This window comes from Loxodonta africana, chromosome 24 (genome assembly GCF_030014295.1).
Source record: "Loxodonta africana isolate mLoxAfr1 chromosome 24, mLoxAfr1.hap2, whole genome shotgun sequence".
Taxonomy (NCBI): Eukaryota; Metazoa; Chordata; class Mammalia; order Proboscidea; family Elephantidae; genus Loxodonta; species Loxodonta africana.
Genome location: NC_087365.1, coordinates 14,730,519 through 14,746,422, shown reverse-complemented (window position 1 = coordinate 14,746,422; position 15,904 = coordinate 14,730,519). Strand labels below are relative to the sequence as shown.

General features: G+C 37.0%; 2 protein-coding genes across 3 annotated transcripts in view; one reads left to right on the top strand and one right to left on the bottom strand.

Moving 5' to 3' along the window:
- LOC135228593 (ADP-ribose glycohydrolase MACROD2-like) overlaps positions 1-15,904 on the top strand; it is a 768,396-nt gene that overhangs the window by 370,430 nt on the left and 382,062 nt on the right. The gene's annotated exons all lie outside the window — the stretch shown is intronic.
- FLRT3 (fibronectin leucine rich transmembrane protein 3) lies at positions 5,544-10,660 on the bottom strand. The gene is made up of 2 exons (XM_003411432.4): positions 9,941-10,660; positions 5,544-8,893 (listed from the first exon to the last, which is right to left on the bottom strand). The coding sequence occupies exon 2, from the start codon at positions 8,839-8,841 to the stop codon at positions 6,892-6,894; it is 1,950 nt and encodes a 649-aa protein (XP_003411480.1). The 5' UTR covers positions 8,842-8,893; positions 9,941-10,660; the 3' UTR covers positions 5,544-6,891.

Here is a 15,904-nt window from a genome sequence, read left to right as displayed (position 1 = left end):
AACTGTGATCATCTCTTGAGTCCTAGGTGCAATGACATTCCTTGCTCTCCTTTTGTATTTTACATCCCTTTCTGCAGTTTTTTTTTTTTTTTTTTTTTCTGCAGTGTAGTGGGTTTCTCTTATATATTGGCCTTTCTGGCCTGAGTTTGTAATTCTGCCAAAAATTATTGGTTGGGCCTCAATCTGTCCTGTGATTGGTCTGTTTTACTTACCTTGCAGCAACTGGCTTGTTAACTAGTAAGAAAGGTAGTGTATAAAGCCACCCAATAGGATTGAGTGATTTATGATCCACTGAGGGGATTAGTCAGTGTGTAGTCTAGCTGGGAGGACGACAACTTAAAATTGATAAGGAGTTTGCTTGTATAAGCAGCCATCCCCACAGAGGTTTTTAGAGGTGAGAAGGGAACTTCAGGATCAAGAGGAGCCTGGATCGGATCAGTTTGGACCCGGGGATTCCTGCACATGGACCCTCCTAAAAGAGCTGTAATATGCGTCAAGGGCTGTAACACTGAAGACAGCAAGAGCCTTAGAAGGGGCCCAGTGGCAGAGCCAGCAGCCAGAGGCCTGGAAGGGGCCTGGTGACAGAACCTAAGGGTTGAGATGGCCTGCATGGCTGAGCAGGCTGTTACGCTGGCTATGAGCTGGACCAGTTAGTGGTAGAGAGGCCTGACAGCAGAGAGGCCTGGTCAGAGAGAGTAGCTGAGAGCTGTCCTGGTTGGAAGCTGTTCTGCAGTGAAGATGGGAAGGATGTGCCCTTCACTTAGGGGGATCTTTCCATACCTTTCCTGTGTACTTCCTGATCTTGATCTTGAGTTGTATCCTATTACTTCCAAGTTGATCCTGATCCCCACTTGTAGCCTGTTACTTCCCTAATAAACCACAAAACTGCAAGTATGGTCTGTGAGTTCTGTGTTGCCACTGCAACAAATCATCAAACCCAGCAGAGAAGTAGAGAGTGCTGTGGGGGGAACGGCTAATGTGAGAAATGGTGAAGAAGTTGGAGAGTGGACGTATGTCTGACCTCCACCTCATAGGAACCACCTTTGTGCTGATCCTGATTCTTATTCCTCATGAATATAAATTATTTCTTACATTCATTATACTGGGTTTCACTTCCCATCTGAGAGTACGAACTTCCTTCTGGCTTAGCTCATAACTGAGCCCATTGCAATCCTTTACTTTTGGGTTCTTACTCTCCGTGTGATTGACATTTTTCTTAACATTCTTTGTACTACCTTGACTTAATTGATTTTTGTTCTCTAAGGATAACACCTTCTCTGTTATCTGACCTATCTTCTCTTACCATTAATTGATGAAATTAGGGTAGGGAAGGGGTAGGAAAAGTCAAAAATATATCCCCACCCCTGAAAGACCACTTCCTTTCTGTTTCTGTCACCATTATTTAAAACCTTCCTTTCGAAGTTCATGTTTTACATTCACATCATCTAATTCCATCATCTTCTACCTCTTCTTCATCATTAGGACATTTACCCATCTTACTCAGAACCTGTCTTACAAACCTTACCTTTATCTCAACCCTTTCCATTTGTCTCAATGACTGTCTTCCTTGTTGGCATCCTTCTAAAACTGCAGCCTCTCTGTCACCTTAAAATCGCAGCCATGACTTGGACCTCGCCTCTCGTGCATTTCAGTTTTCCCTTTTCCTATTAAGTATACTCCCTGCCCTCAGTGTGGATTCATATCTCCACATCCCATCTTATTCCTGAGATCAATAAATCTCCCTCCTGGTTAATCATTTCCTTTTATCTATCTTGTTCCTCCCCATGACCAACCAAGCCCTACCTTCTTAAAAAAGTGCTAATCATTGCCCGGATGGCACAAATGGTTAAATGCTCACCTGTTAACCCTCATTTCCATCTTCCTGAGAGACACTTCCAGAGGAATAACATAGAAGTACTTTAAACCTAAGGCGATATTACAATTTATCATCTAAATTGGGTTACTTTGCAGGGTTAAAAAGAACACTATTAGTAATTAGCAGATGTAAACCTGTACTGTACATACAGCCACCTGTTTAAGCCCAAAATGCACAAAAATCCTGAAATCTACTTTGTCTCATCAGCACGCTACTGAATATCTTTCCTCAGTTTTCAATTCCTAGAAATTCAACCTTTGCCCTATGTTTTGAGTTAGACTTTCTTCCCCTCCCCCCATTACTCCACCCCATTCCATAAGCCCTTATTTCCTCTTGCCTGGAAAACTTCATGGCCTTCTAACTGGTCTCCTTGCCCTTGGTTTTTCCTCATCTGTCATGCACTATTCTTTATTACTATAAAACATTCCTAAGTAATACTGATTGTTTATACACCTGCTCAGAAACCATTGCCAAAGAATATCATGCAGACTTTTCATCTTGGAATTCAACACACTGCAAAAATGACATAAAAAACCTTTACAGTTTTACCTCTTTCATGGATCCTGTATTTCAGCTGGACTATTGGGTTTTCCCTCAGACGCCTCCAGGATTAAGTGGTCCTTAACCCTTTTTTTTTTTTTTTTTTTTAACCCTAGTGTACATAAGAATCACCTTTGGAGCTTTTTAAAAATATAAATGTCCAGCCTTAACCTGGGAGATTTTAATTAGAAGGCCGTATTGAGGCCTGGTTATCCTCATAAAAACATCTCCGCATGTTCAAGACCAAAGCCAGGATTAGGAAACATTGCCCCTTTTTTTCCTATTTCCGTGGCTTTGTTCACCATTTCCTCTCCATGGCCAGTATCTGCTTTTCTTAATTTGTCTTTTAAACTTCTTGCCCTACAATACCAAACCCCAAAACCAAACCCAGTGCGGTTGAGTCGATTCTTGAGTCCTTCAATACCTAGGCCTAATTTTAGCCCTTTCATGAAGTCTTCCTTGATCTGTTCAAACAGATGTACTTGTTTCTTCCTTTGTACTGCAGTATCAGAAAACTTTCACTGGATGGTACGTTTATGCCCCACAACCTCTAGACAACACACTTCTTGAAGGCAAGGCCTCTGCTATTTATCATATAGAAGCCACTGAGTAATGATCACTAGCTTAAGGTTATTTGCAGAGAGCTTTGCAGTTCTTAAAAAAGTGAATGATAAACACTTTTTTTTTTTTACTATTTTAACCAAAATCTAAAAACGAGAAGTATAGTTTTAATTACAAGATTATACCAAATTAAGATTTGCTAATCATGCTAAGCAGGAGAAGGAATTAGAATTTTAAATGCCTTTACAGTTTTCAGCAGCAGATGAACTAATATTGAAGTAAATTCAGCGGTGGATTGGTTCCTTTAACACCCACGCGTCAGATGCTTTAGAGTATGTAGGTCTCTTTGGATTCCTTATGAAAACTGTCATGTTGGCTTGTCGCTGTAAAATATGCTTTAGTCAGAAACCGTAGTTAGTAAACCAGAGTTTTTTACTAGTTCCTTTCGCACAGGGGAATACTTTCAATAAATCGACCTTGCTGAAAGAGCACAGTGTTGTTTTTAATAGGGAACGAGAGTCTAAGTGCAGTGATTTAATATAGTCACAAGTGGCTGCATCCAAAAACAATTCTCGATTTTTGTCAAACATTCAGCAAGGGAGTAATTCTTTTCCCTTTATTATTTATTTATTTATTTTTGTAGCTTCCCCAGTTATATTCTTGTTAAATCTGTATGCTATATACTCAGGATTGGATTTTTTTTTTTTTAATCATTTTCTCTACTTGTACCTGATTTAGTTTTGTTATGTCAGGAAAAATTGTGGACATTTAGTTTGGGACACATGGAAATCTGTCTATAATTTATTTAGTGCCTTTAAGGTGGTGACTTGTGTCATGATATTCTATTAAGAGGATATGTACAGTATATGTATATATGTGTATATATACACATACATATAACCCATTAACCGTAACCCATTGCTGTTGAGCCAATTCCAATTCTCAGCGACCCTATAGGACAGAGTAGAACTGCTCCATAGGGTTTCCAAGGTTGGTCAGAATCAACTCGATGGCATTGGGTTAATTTTGAGTATCTTTACAGAAGCAGACTGCCACATTTTTCTTTTGTGACTAGTGGATTTGAACTGCTGACCTTCTGGTTAGCAGCCAACTGGTGTAGTGGTTAAGCACTCTGCTGCTAACCAAAACGTTGGCAGTTCTAATCCACCAGCCATTCCTTGGAAACCCTATGGGGGTGTTCTACACTGCCCTATAGGAGGGCTACTATGAGTTGGAATTGACTTGAAAGCAATGGGTTTGATTTGCTTTTGGTATGTAATACACATGCACATACATATGTACGCACATATATGGGTATATATATGTACATATACACATACACATGTGTGTGTGTGTGTGTGTGTGTATATATATTCCCCCAACAAAACATTTGGATTTCAGAGCAAGCCTAGGTAAAGAATAAACTTTTACTCTGTCTGTGTTTGGTGCTTTTGTGTATTTGCTAGTAGAAAGCATGTTTTAGATTTGTTCCAGGTAAAGATAATCAAAAAGAATGTATTAGAACAAACCTAAATGTTTTGTGCTCATGAAAGGTATACTAATTGGAAAATAGTCCATATAATCTCTTGGTTTGTGGCATTTTATAAGCTCACTGTGTCATAGGGACTTTGTGGAATCATCCAGCCCTTTCTCTGACTTCTGGCAGAACTATCGCTGAACTATTCAAAGCTTCCAGAAGCAAAGTGAAAAACTTCCTTGAGAAAACATCACCTATATTTAATAGTAATCATGCTCGTCGTTGTTTGTAGTGACCAACAGTGCTCCATAAAAGGAAGTCAAAAAGAGAAAGTATTGGTAAACAATTTGAAGATGGCAAATAAATAATGAGTGAGGTTTCATAGTTGTAGATAACACTTTGTCAGTAGAGTAGTAGAAGCAGTGGCATTGAAGAAACCTCTGGGAAGACATGGCTAACATATTTTGTAGAATATTGTACAGTTTTCATGCGCATCATCTCATATAATCCTCACAACAGCCCTGTGAGGTGGGTAGTATTGATCTCCCCACTTTACAGATAAGGAAACTGAGCTAAGGGGGTAAGAGATTTGTTTTAAGTGCATGCCTAGTAAGTAGTGGATCTAAGCTTTCAGGTCCTCTGAGGACAACTCACGTTACCCAAAAGCTATTTTAAAAATGTTAGTTTTTCAAAGACCACTTACAAAGCGTTGGTCAGGAAAATGGCAGCAGTGCACACATGGGGAAAAGTCATGAAACCAATTCTGAAGTTTTCTGTCTATAGAGTAAATAAGTAAAATATGAGTACTTCACAGAAATATTAGGAAAATAAATTTATGCATGAAACACTGAACTCTTTGAAGTAAAATGATACACAAGCTCAAGATATTGCTATTTTTTATTTGTAGCCAACTTTTATTTTTATGCCTAGAAAAATACATGGGGTGCTTAGGACTAATGTGCTGGGAAGTTTGCTACTTTGATGATAGTAACATAATCCCGAAAAAGCAAGCACAATTATTCTGTACTTTTTTTTTAAGTTTTATTCAGCCATAAGACCATAATTTTTCATATTTAAGGAAGTATGAAAAATTTGTCAAGTTTTAAAAGCTGAATACATGTAGCATTGGATCAAGGCACATACAAGACTGGCCAAAGGGCGTACAATGCACTTTGGTTTTTTGTTGAAAAAATAATAATCATGGCAACAGAAAAGTGATGTGGTTTTTAAACAAGTAATAGCTCACAATTCAGTTGGAAGCTAGAAAGAAATGTTACATTTCAAGTCCATTATGTAATATCTGGAAATCTGTGACAGTAATGGGCAGTATTCTTGATCATTGTGAAATTAAATTGAGGATTTATGTACAGTGTGAAGACATTTCACATATACCAAAATCTAAACTTGATTTCTAGAATTTATTTCTCTCACTTATTTGAAGTATGACTTTCTCTGGATTGTTGAAGGGACTTGCTTATGGCTATGCTACCTTTTTAATATGTATAATTTTTATTTTTGACGTTCTTTGTGATAACGACATCATACACACTAACAATTATGTGTTTAGGATTCATTTTTCAAAAATCAGGATGGTATAAGTAAAACCAAAATGCAGTCGTGGTACTTGTGTTCATTACACTATGCAAGTCTAAGTTTTTATATTTTTCTAAGTATACATTTTTCCTTCGAACTTGGAAGCTCACTTATGTTATTGTTTTTGTGAAGTCCTTTACTCTCAAAGCTTTGTTAACAATGGCTCTAACAACAGACTTCACACTCCTTTTATGCAGCTGATGGATTCAGTTCAGGAGTTATGCTTACTTTCTTCAGGATATTTAATTTGCTTATAGCAAAAATGGATATGCAGCCCATTTGATATTGCCCATTACTTCACATAGTTTGATTTATTGAATACCACTGGGATAATACAGATTTAATAATTGGAACATTATTTTGTAACTATTTTGAAATTTAATTTTTTCACTCAGCCGTTTTGTTGTTTGTTTTTACATTTTATTAATACCAAAGTAAAAAATGGCCTGTGCTTATACTACAAGGGTCGCAAGTGAACGCAGTCCTGATTGTTCAACACAGCAAGAAAATTCACTTTCACAGTCAACAAGTCATTTTACTCAGCAGAACACAAAAGTAAATGGTTTATAACTTCAATATTTGCAAGGAAAATACAGTACAAATTACTAAAAAATACTAAAATATAGAATTGTGTTCAGGCATCTCTACTACATCAATCGTAGCAATAACCTGAAATATGAAACTTTTAATAAAAAGTTCTTAAATATAAATTATATGGCAAATGTACAGTACATTGCTTTTTTCAGTCTCTTTTACCAGTGTTTTGCAGTAGAACAGGGATCCTACCATCACCTCCCTCAGGTTTATAAAAACTAAAAGACAGTCTGCTGTGGGTCCTTCAGCATCATGAGTGCGAGTGATCTGAGTCTGGAATACCACTGTCTCTGTAGCTTCGGTTACTACTGCTCTCACTGTGATTGTTTTTGTACAGATTCATCCCATTAGGAGGAAATATGGTGTGTATTACAAACTCCTCCTTTGAGATTGGTTCATTGCTTATTGGTAACATCTGAAAAGAAGTCTCCCTGATTTCCAGGATAGAGTTGTCTTTCTTAGTGCCAGCTTCCGCATAGTCGTCCTTTCTCCTCCTCCCTTTGCTGTATGCACAGTTCCTTGAGAAAAGTGAGCCATTTCTATGAACATACCAGCACACTAAAGCAAGAAGGGAAATGGTCACCAGGGCCACAGCCCCACCGATGATGGCAGCCAAAGATAAATTGGGGTTTTTGTAAGGTTCTTTCTCTTGCTCTCGATTGAGGGTGGTCGTAGGGTTGTACATTCTAAGGGGTGCAGTTTCAGTCTCAATACAAACAGGAGTTTCATCAAATAGGTAGAGGTTACTGGTTTCCATGGGAACCATGCATACTCGATAGGGTGAATCGGGCTCCAGGGCTGTGATGAAGTATTCACTGCGATCCCCTGTTACTATTGTTTCTGTTATAGATCCAAATGCTGGGCTATGGCCCAGTTTGAGCCAGCTGAGTCTTAAAGCAGTCATGGGTAGGGCAAGTTTCCAAGAGATATGAATTGTCTCAGAGGTGACAGATTTCACAGTAATTATAACTGTTTTTCGTGCTGGGCTCCCTGTGGTTCGCTGATCCTTAGTGAGCTTGGGGTTCTTAATGTCCGGCTGTTTGGTCACTGGTGCTGGCCATTGGCCTTGAGCAGGATACCCTGTGTTAGGTATTACAGTGGTTATCTGAATGGTACTTACAACCCCACTGTCCTTACAATCAAATAGCTCCGCATTAAGATCCTTGATAGCCATCCCTCGGACTTTTTCTGGAGCTTGGCACATGAGGCCACGCACGTTGACCTTCACAGGTAGTGATTGTAACCAGTCACGTACCCATTTCATCTTGCACCCACAATACCAGGGATTGTTGCGAAGAATTAGTTGGGTTATGTTGTCCAAATCATCAAAGATACCCTGAGGTAAATTACTTAGGTTATTATTGGACATATCAAGTCGATACAGCTGCCTTAGATAAGAAAAAGCATTTGGGGGAACCCGATTGATGTGATTATCTTGAAGATAAAGCTTCCTCAGGTTTGTACCTGGAAGGTTTACTGGTGCAGCAGTCAAGGAATTTCGCACTAGTGACAATTCTGTTAAGTTGACTAGGTTGAAGAAAACTTTGTCACCTAAGCCATGGTTGTTCAAAAGGTTTCCATCTAAAACCAAGCGTTTTAGGCTGGTAAGACCTTGAAGAGATGGTGATGAAATAGTGGATATACGATTATCATCCAAGCGTAGCTCTTCTATAGTCCTGGGCAAACCCCAGGGGATTGTGCTAAGGTGGTTACGGGACAGGAAAAGCAGTCGGAGATAGTTGCTGTCTCGAAATGCCCCCTCTTCAATGCTAACAGCTGAGACAGAATTATCATCTAAATGTAATTCTTCCAGATATGGAATTTTTGAAAGTGAATCATAAGTGATAGTCCTTATGTTATTTTCTTGCAAGTGTAATTCTTTTACATACTTTGGGAGGTTGGTAGGAAATTCATCTAAGCTGTTGTGGTATAGGTATATTCTTTCTACTTTTTGCAAGTTTTTCAAATCTGAGGGAATCCCAGCATTATTTATTTGGTTGTTCTGAAGGTAGAGAGTTGTAGCATCCTCTGGTATTCCAGTTGGGATGGATGTCAGAAATCGATCATTACAGTAAATGAAACCTGCGTCACAGCGACATACAGATGGACAGGATTTAGCCACGACCGATAGAGGTGCCACCTGAAGGAATAGCCCAATTTTAGTCCCCATGAGGAAGATGCTCCAGGCTGGGCTGATCATGGTCAGCAGTGTTGAGTTCTTTACACAAAGCAGCTTCTGTTACTTCAGAGCCCTAAAATGGAAGGAATAGAAAAAGACAGAAAATTATCGGGCTAGCATACTGAAAATAGTGTTTAAAACAGCCATGGAAACTAAAAGCATCTATAATCACTTTTAAATATTTTATAATTTCTTTTTATTTTTGGTTACTTAAGGTGTATTTTTTTTTTTTTTAAGGTGTACTACTAGCTAACAATGAACACAATCATATGATCTCATTGCTTCAAATGTTTCCTTCTGGTATATAAATTACGAAGTATCACATTCTGAACCCATTTAATTTTGAAATATTTAAAATAATTAAAGTTTTGTTGAATATTCTAAAGTATTTTCATTACATCTTATACCAATTTTTTAACCAATCACTGACCAAGCTGATCAAATTTGTAATTTTTTCTTAACACTCACAATGAATTGACACTTACAGGAATATGAGGTTATATTTAAAGGTAATAATTTTACTGTTCCCAGAAACCCCATTTTTACGTCTACCTTTTGTTAGGCAAAAGACAATACAGATATAGAAATATATAATAAAAATCTATTCTCTTACTAGTTATTCAGGAATAATGGCATACTGTTTGAGATTCTGGATTCCAGTAAAGCCAACCATTTGTGTTATTAATTTTATTTCTTTTTCTTTGATTATTAACATTAAACAGCTTTAAAAGGGATTTCTAAAGAGAAAATTAGAAGGAATCTTCTTTCATCTACTTTAGGGAAATAATTGCATAGCTAATACATCCAGCTAATGTAAGTAGAAAATCCCATTTTATATTAAAATATTTCTTCTTTGCCTGTTTTTCTACATGCTCCTACTGTATGGTTCAAGGGCTTTATTCACATGCTTCATTATATTCCATTTCCTAATATATTTTCACAAGGATTTTTTATTCTTCAAGTTCTAAGCTAGAACATGATTCAGCTTTCCCCATGGCTGGAGAATTATAGACTTATACTGCTCTATTGTTTATTGTATAATCTTTTCTGCACTTTTAGGTATTAATTAGCCTTTATAATTTCAGGCATGGAAATAAAATACTTTAATATATTTTCCTACCTTATTGATGTGAGTAAATTTTGCGTGGGTGAAAGTCCAATGCTCATGTGTTATTTTCCTGGTCAGGGTCTGGGACTTATATATTCTTGTTTAGTCCTTGGAAATGTTCTTCACTGCTTTTCAAGTAATCTTATGCCGCACACACCTCCAGATCAGGCTCACTGTTGTCAATGAACATTCCAGCTGTAGTTCAGCATGGTGGGCAAGCTCATTAAAGTGGGGGCCAGAAACAATTCAGCTTCCTGTTACTAGGTAGGACACATGGTTTCCTATTTTTTTTTTCTTTCTGATAAGGTTTCTGGGTGAAGGTTCCTTTTGTGTAGCTTAATTCCCTTAGTGGAAATTGCCCTCTTTGAAATTCTTATTGGCTCTTCTGTGCAATATGGTCAGAGATAGTAACTTCAGATCCTCATGAAGAAAGCCATTCATGATGCTAAGGCCTGTATCGTATTAAGTGTTTCAGGCAGTTACCCCCCACCTTTATTCCCCTCCAGGATTATCCAAGTAAAAACTTTGTACAGTAGCTACATTCTGAGGTATGATTACCTGCTGTGCAACAGCTATTTCCAGCTTTTGCTTCTTGCTGTTTTCTCAGAATTTCTAGCGTAGTCACGTTATGCAAGACCAGGTATTCTTTTTTAAGAGGTAAAAAAAACTTAATTCAGATATTCTTCATGAAAAAAGGAAGCATACTAGATTTCCTTTGTATTTCTCTTCCTTAAAATACACAGTTTGAGCATCTCCTGTGAAAGCAAAAGTTTTTAATGAACTATTAATAATAAACTTTAATATATTATAGAAATTTCCTAGCAACTTAATTTCAATTCTTTCTTTAAGGAACACATCTTTTATCATAGTAGTTAGTTGAAAGGAATAGGTTGACCTCTTTGTTTTTATGCTTCCCATCTTATTATATAAATACAGTAGGAGCCAAAGTTGGGATTGTCACCAAACAGATATTTTGTATTATTTACTGAGTGTCAGGGCCACTTTGAATTAAACACTGAAACATAGCTTCATTCAAGAGGCAGTAAACCCCTTCCACAGCTTTCAAAGGCAAGCCAGTCTTTAAAAGTTTACTTTAAATCTTAGGGATAAAATGATAAAATGTATAAAAAGAAAAAAAAAGTACATATCAAAGAGGCAAGCAAATACATGACAAAATTTTTGACTGAAATGCCACGGTAACTCCTTAGACATTTCTCATTGTGGCTTTACAAAGTTATATAATCTACAATTTAACAAGTTGAAAAGAGTGCTTTGGAAGCATTTCTTTTGGTTTGCTTCTGCCCTGTCTGATCCTGCCAGCTGGCTACCATTTTCCCAATTGCAGAAGATGGGCACCATCGCCTTCTTCCTTACAGACACTTCTGAGGACTAGTCGGCCAAAAGGTGGCATAGACTTCCAAGTCATCATTAGTTTTTCAGGAGAGTGCTATTTTAACTTCCTTCTAGCAAACTGAACTCGAATATTCTGTATTTGGAATAGAAAGGACGTTATTTCAATCCACCTCCTTGTAATGTAAAGCATATCAAAACCTGACAGGGCGTTTCCCTGTAGGTTCAGACAGGACACTCCAATTTCTAATAGTGTATTTTTCATTTCTGGAAGAAGACTTATGCTGTAACTAAAGAGACCAGTGATTTTAATGATGGCTGCTTTGGCCGTTATCTAAGACACATGAAGACTTTTTGGGGAGTTGGGAGAGGTGGGTAGGATCAGCATCTGTTATGCAAGGCCACCCACTCAGGTGCTTTCTCCACACAGGAAACATTTAGGTATCAGGAAATATTTGATCCTGAAATTAAGGACTAAAGTAGTAGCAATTTGCTTCTCCCCCAGTAATTACCTAGCATCCAACAAGGATAGCATCTGTTCCAGAATTCAAACACTTTACTGAAAGTGTATGTTAAACAAGGCCAAAATTTGTGTTTCAGCTTCTCTCTGAAAATTCAATTTCTTTGAGATTGCCACTAGATTCCAATGCTGATATAGACTTAGGTTAAACTCCATTAACAGAAGGAAACGTAAAAAAAAAAAAAAAAAGATACATTTATGATTCTGTCAACTTGAAACAAAAATAGCAGTTAGCAGAGGAATAAAGTAGTCTCTAGTTTTTTTTTTAGTGAATAGTGCAAAGTACCCACAGAGGAAAGTTTAAATGATATATTGTTCAATGTGAGGTTTTATTGCGATGCCTATAGGGCTTCCTTCATTATTGTTGAATTTCGATAGTGAATTTTCTTGAACACTTTTCCTTCTCAGTCTGTGAAGCTGGAAAACCAAGCTGTTGAAATTATTATTACAAAGTTACTATTTAAAGTATCGGCTGTAAATATTTTCTAAGTTTGATAATTATTAAACGTATAAAATAATTTGGTTAAGTTTAGAAAACAATTACTTTTAAGAAATTGCCTTAGAAACTAATTTAAAACTGTTGTGAAATTAACAACTGAGAACCTACTTAAAATGTTACTGATAGTGGAGCGTATCTCATATTCCGGGAACGCCCCTGAGGCAGGACACACTCTAAAGCTGGGATGATGAATCTGCCGAATTGGGATTTAAAATTGTTGATTATTCCTCCAGTCAGATCAGGCTAAATGCGGGCCAGGTGACGATCATGATGATAACCAGAGAGAAAATAGAACTACCTTTTTAGCTTGTATCTGTACGATAAATATTTCACCAAATTTGGCTCTATGAATATATATTGCTTTTCACATTTTTAACCCAGAGAAAGAAAAAAGTCCAAATTGGTGAGAAAAAGAAAGATTAATTTGTTTATTTTTCCTGTTTTATGTTTGTGAAACTCCCTCCTCTGCTGTTTGCCACGCAAACTCACATTTACCGTGGGTGCAACAGTGGCAGTGATGTGCGCTTAACAGGAGGCCTTGAAGCTCAGGAAGTTCTTGGAAAATGTCATTCTCTTCTCCCCAAATTGCATCCAAATAAAAGCGGGTTTCTTTGGCTAGAAGGATACTGTTTCAGGAATGAGGGTTTAGTTTATAGCTCCCCTCACGTGCCCCTACCCACTTTATTAAGCTCACAACAGTTCAATTCATGTTTGATTGTGTTTTATATCTTCCTTCCTTTTATAGTTGAAACTATAGTGCAAAACAATTTTTTGGCATATGAAAGGCTGTACTGATCTATCCAGGGAAAATAAGCAATCCGGCCCCCATTATTAGACTCCCCCCTCTCTGAGCTGGCCCTATATATTTACGAATGTAGAGACATTGTATGTGAGTGTGAACGATGAAAAGAGAAATGACCCCCACTGGCATGGACACTGTGGCCAGGTTTTCACAACATCAAATTCAGAGCCTTTCTGTCTGCATAAGCTTAAAAGACGCCATTACTTCTGAACAGAAAAGAATCCATCTTCTTTTAGAAAAATACTGTTAATTGGGTGACTTGGGGGGACAACAGAAATGGAGCCCTGGTTATCTAATGGCATGTTTAAAAAAAATTTTATGAGAATAATTACTTAAGTATATAACATTTAAAACTCTAGCAAAAAGATGAAGAACATAATTACCTCACGGCTGAATCAAAATTTTAATAGGGAACTTTCATTTCCTTTTTTAAATATATATATATATATTTTGCATTTATGATGCAATCATCAAGTCTATGATAAGCCTTCAGTTTATTTCCATAGTTTACCTAAGGAACTATGTAAAAGATAAGGATGCTATCATTGTGAGATATTTTAGGAAAGCTAATAGAATTTAAGAAATTATATCTGAATAGAAAACTGATATTAAAAATGTAAGAACATGAGGCCATCTACATATTTATATGATTCCTTATCTGTTACTACAAGAATTTGGAGGTGGGAATGTCTGAGATGAGAAGGTATTTCTTATGTTTTGGTAATATCACTTAGATGAAGATGAAGTTAAATGATGGTAGCACCAAATTCCTAAATCCTTTACTACCTGTGATTTAAATTGATTTTTATTTGACTTGTTTGGTCATCACTCTTTTTTTTTTTTTTAATTTTAAATTGAATATACGATTTTGAAATTTTTAGTTTATTTTCAGTGATTCGCCTCACAAAATTATTTCTTAATGCTAGGAGCTGTTTAAAATGTTAAATCTGAAAGTAGAATAGCATGTAGAATTTTTTTTAACAATTTTTAATGTGCTTTAAGTGAAAGTTTAGAAATCAAGTCAGTCTCTCACACAAAAACTCATATACACCTTGCTACACACTCCCAATTACTCTCCCCCTAATGAGACAGCCTGCTGTCTCCCTCCACTCTCTTTTTGTGTCCATTTCTCCAGCTTCTAACCCCCTCCACCCTCTCATCTCCCCTCCAGTAGCATGTAGAATTTTTAATCCAAGTTAATGGAATTATTATTCGAAGGAAAATCTTGGGGCTGAAAAAGCAGATGCTTAATCACTTTTATCCAAGTTTGTGAATATTTCTAGGTGAATTGGAACTTCTGCAATCCTAATATAAAGTATCAGGAAAGTAATCTATTTATGAAGGCTTAAATCGCTGCCAGAAAATGCAACACAATGATCTACCTGTGAATGCAAAGTCTTTGCGAGAACAAATGATATTCCAAATAAACTACATATACGGTTAAAGTGAAGAACTGGAGTGCATCAGGTTAGTTGATAGTGACAGCAAAATGCTTTCTAAGCAGCCCGTGTGGTAGTTAAATTTTCCACGATCATCAGATTTCGGGAAAGTTCCAATTCTTTTGTTTAACGCCAGGCAAGCAGAGGAACCTCTAACTCTCCTCTTGAGAGCCGTGAAGTCTGAAGGGTTTGCTGAGAGGCAGAGAAGCAAGTGTACCTTTTCATACTTGCTTGTATCTAGACTGTTTTCTAGCCTGAGGAATGTTTTGTTTCATTTATGGAAAATAGGGAATAAAGGTTCCAAAGCAAAGAACTTTTACTTTCTCTGTTTATGTTACTGGTTCTTTGCCCCAATAGGTTTGTGATAAATGAATCTAATTCTGCTTCATTTATTCTGGCTTGTAAAGTTAAATCGAGCATCCTTAGAACAAAAAGGCAAACTGGGATGTTATCTTTCACCGTGGTGAATGTTGTTTTCTTTCATGACATTAAAGCCAGACTTGTAAAACTGAACAAGATATTAACTTGAGGGACGGCAGAGTTGAGAGGTAGAGAGAGCTGGGGTGGGGGGTGGGGGGGGTGGTGCTTTAAGTTTGTGCTGACATTTGAGTAATTGCAATTAAAACGATGTTTACTTTTATTAAATCACATTTCCCCCTTGCAAACCTGAAATTCCTTCCCCCCCCTTTTTTTTTTTTTTACTGTTTGAGTCCACTTTGGTTGGTGTGATTTAAGTTTCCATATAGTAGCTCAAGTCTCCTGTGTGCCAAGCACTGTGCTGGTTGGCGAGAACATCTTACAGTCATAAAACACACTGACTTTTCATGTCAGAATGAGGGTATTATTGATTTAAACCAGATGAAGAACAAAAACAACACATAAACTGATCAATCCACAGTTCAGTGGCACATTTTAAAAATGGTGTTTAACCAAATGTGGTCTGTGGGATTTCTTTTCAAAGTTGCCAAGGTTACTAGTGCCAGGTTAAAAAAAAAAAAAGTGAAAGAATAAAGAACAAAAGCTGTCATTGTCTCATCAAGTTAGAGTAATTTCTCTCCTCTTATTTAAGCCCACTAATACCTGGAGAGAGATTTTAACACATTCCTGATGCTTGGTTTTGAGGCCAGGAAAGAGAGAATGCATATGCCAAAAAATGAAACTTAGCTACTGCTTAAATTATATTCCATTCTTTTCTACTTAAAACTGACTTTCTCTGAGAGTTTTTGACAATAGGCAAGTCACAACCCTGGAAACTGCTCTTATATACAGCGTAAACTGGCTTTCAAAACGAATATTTTTCGGCATGATGTTTAAATTTAGTGACGTCTATCTGTATTTTGAAAATGAAAAATGATTTCTGAAGTGT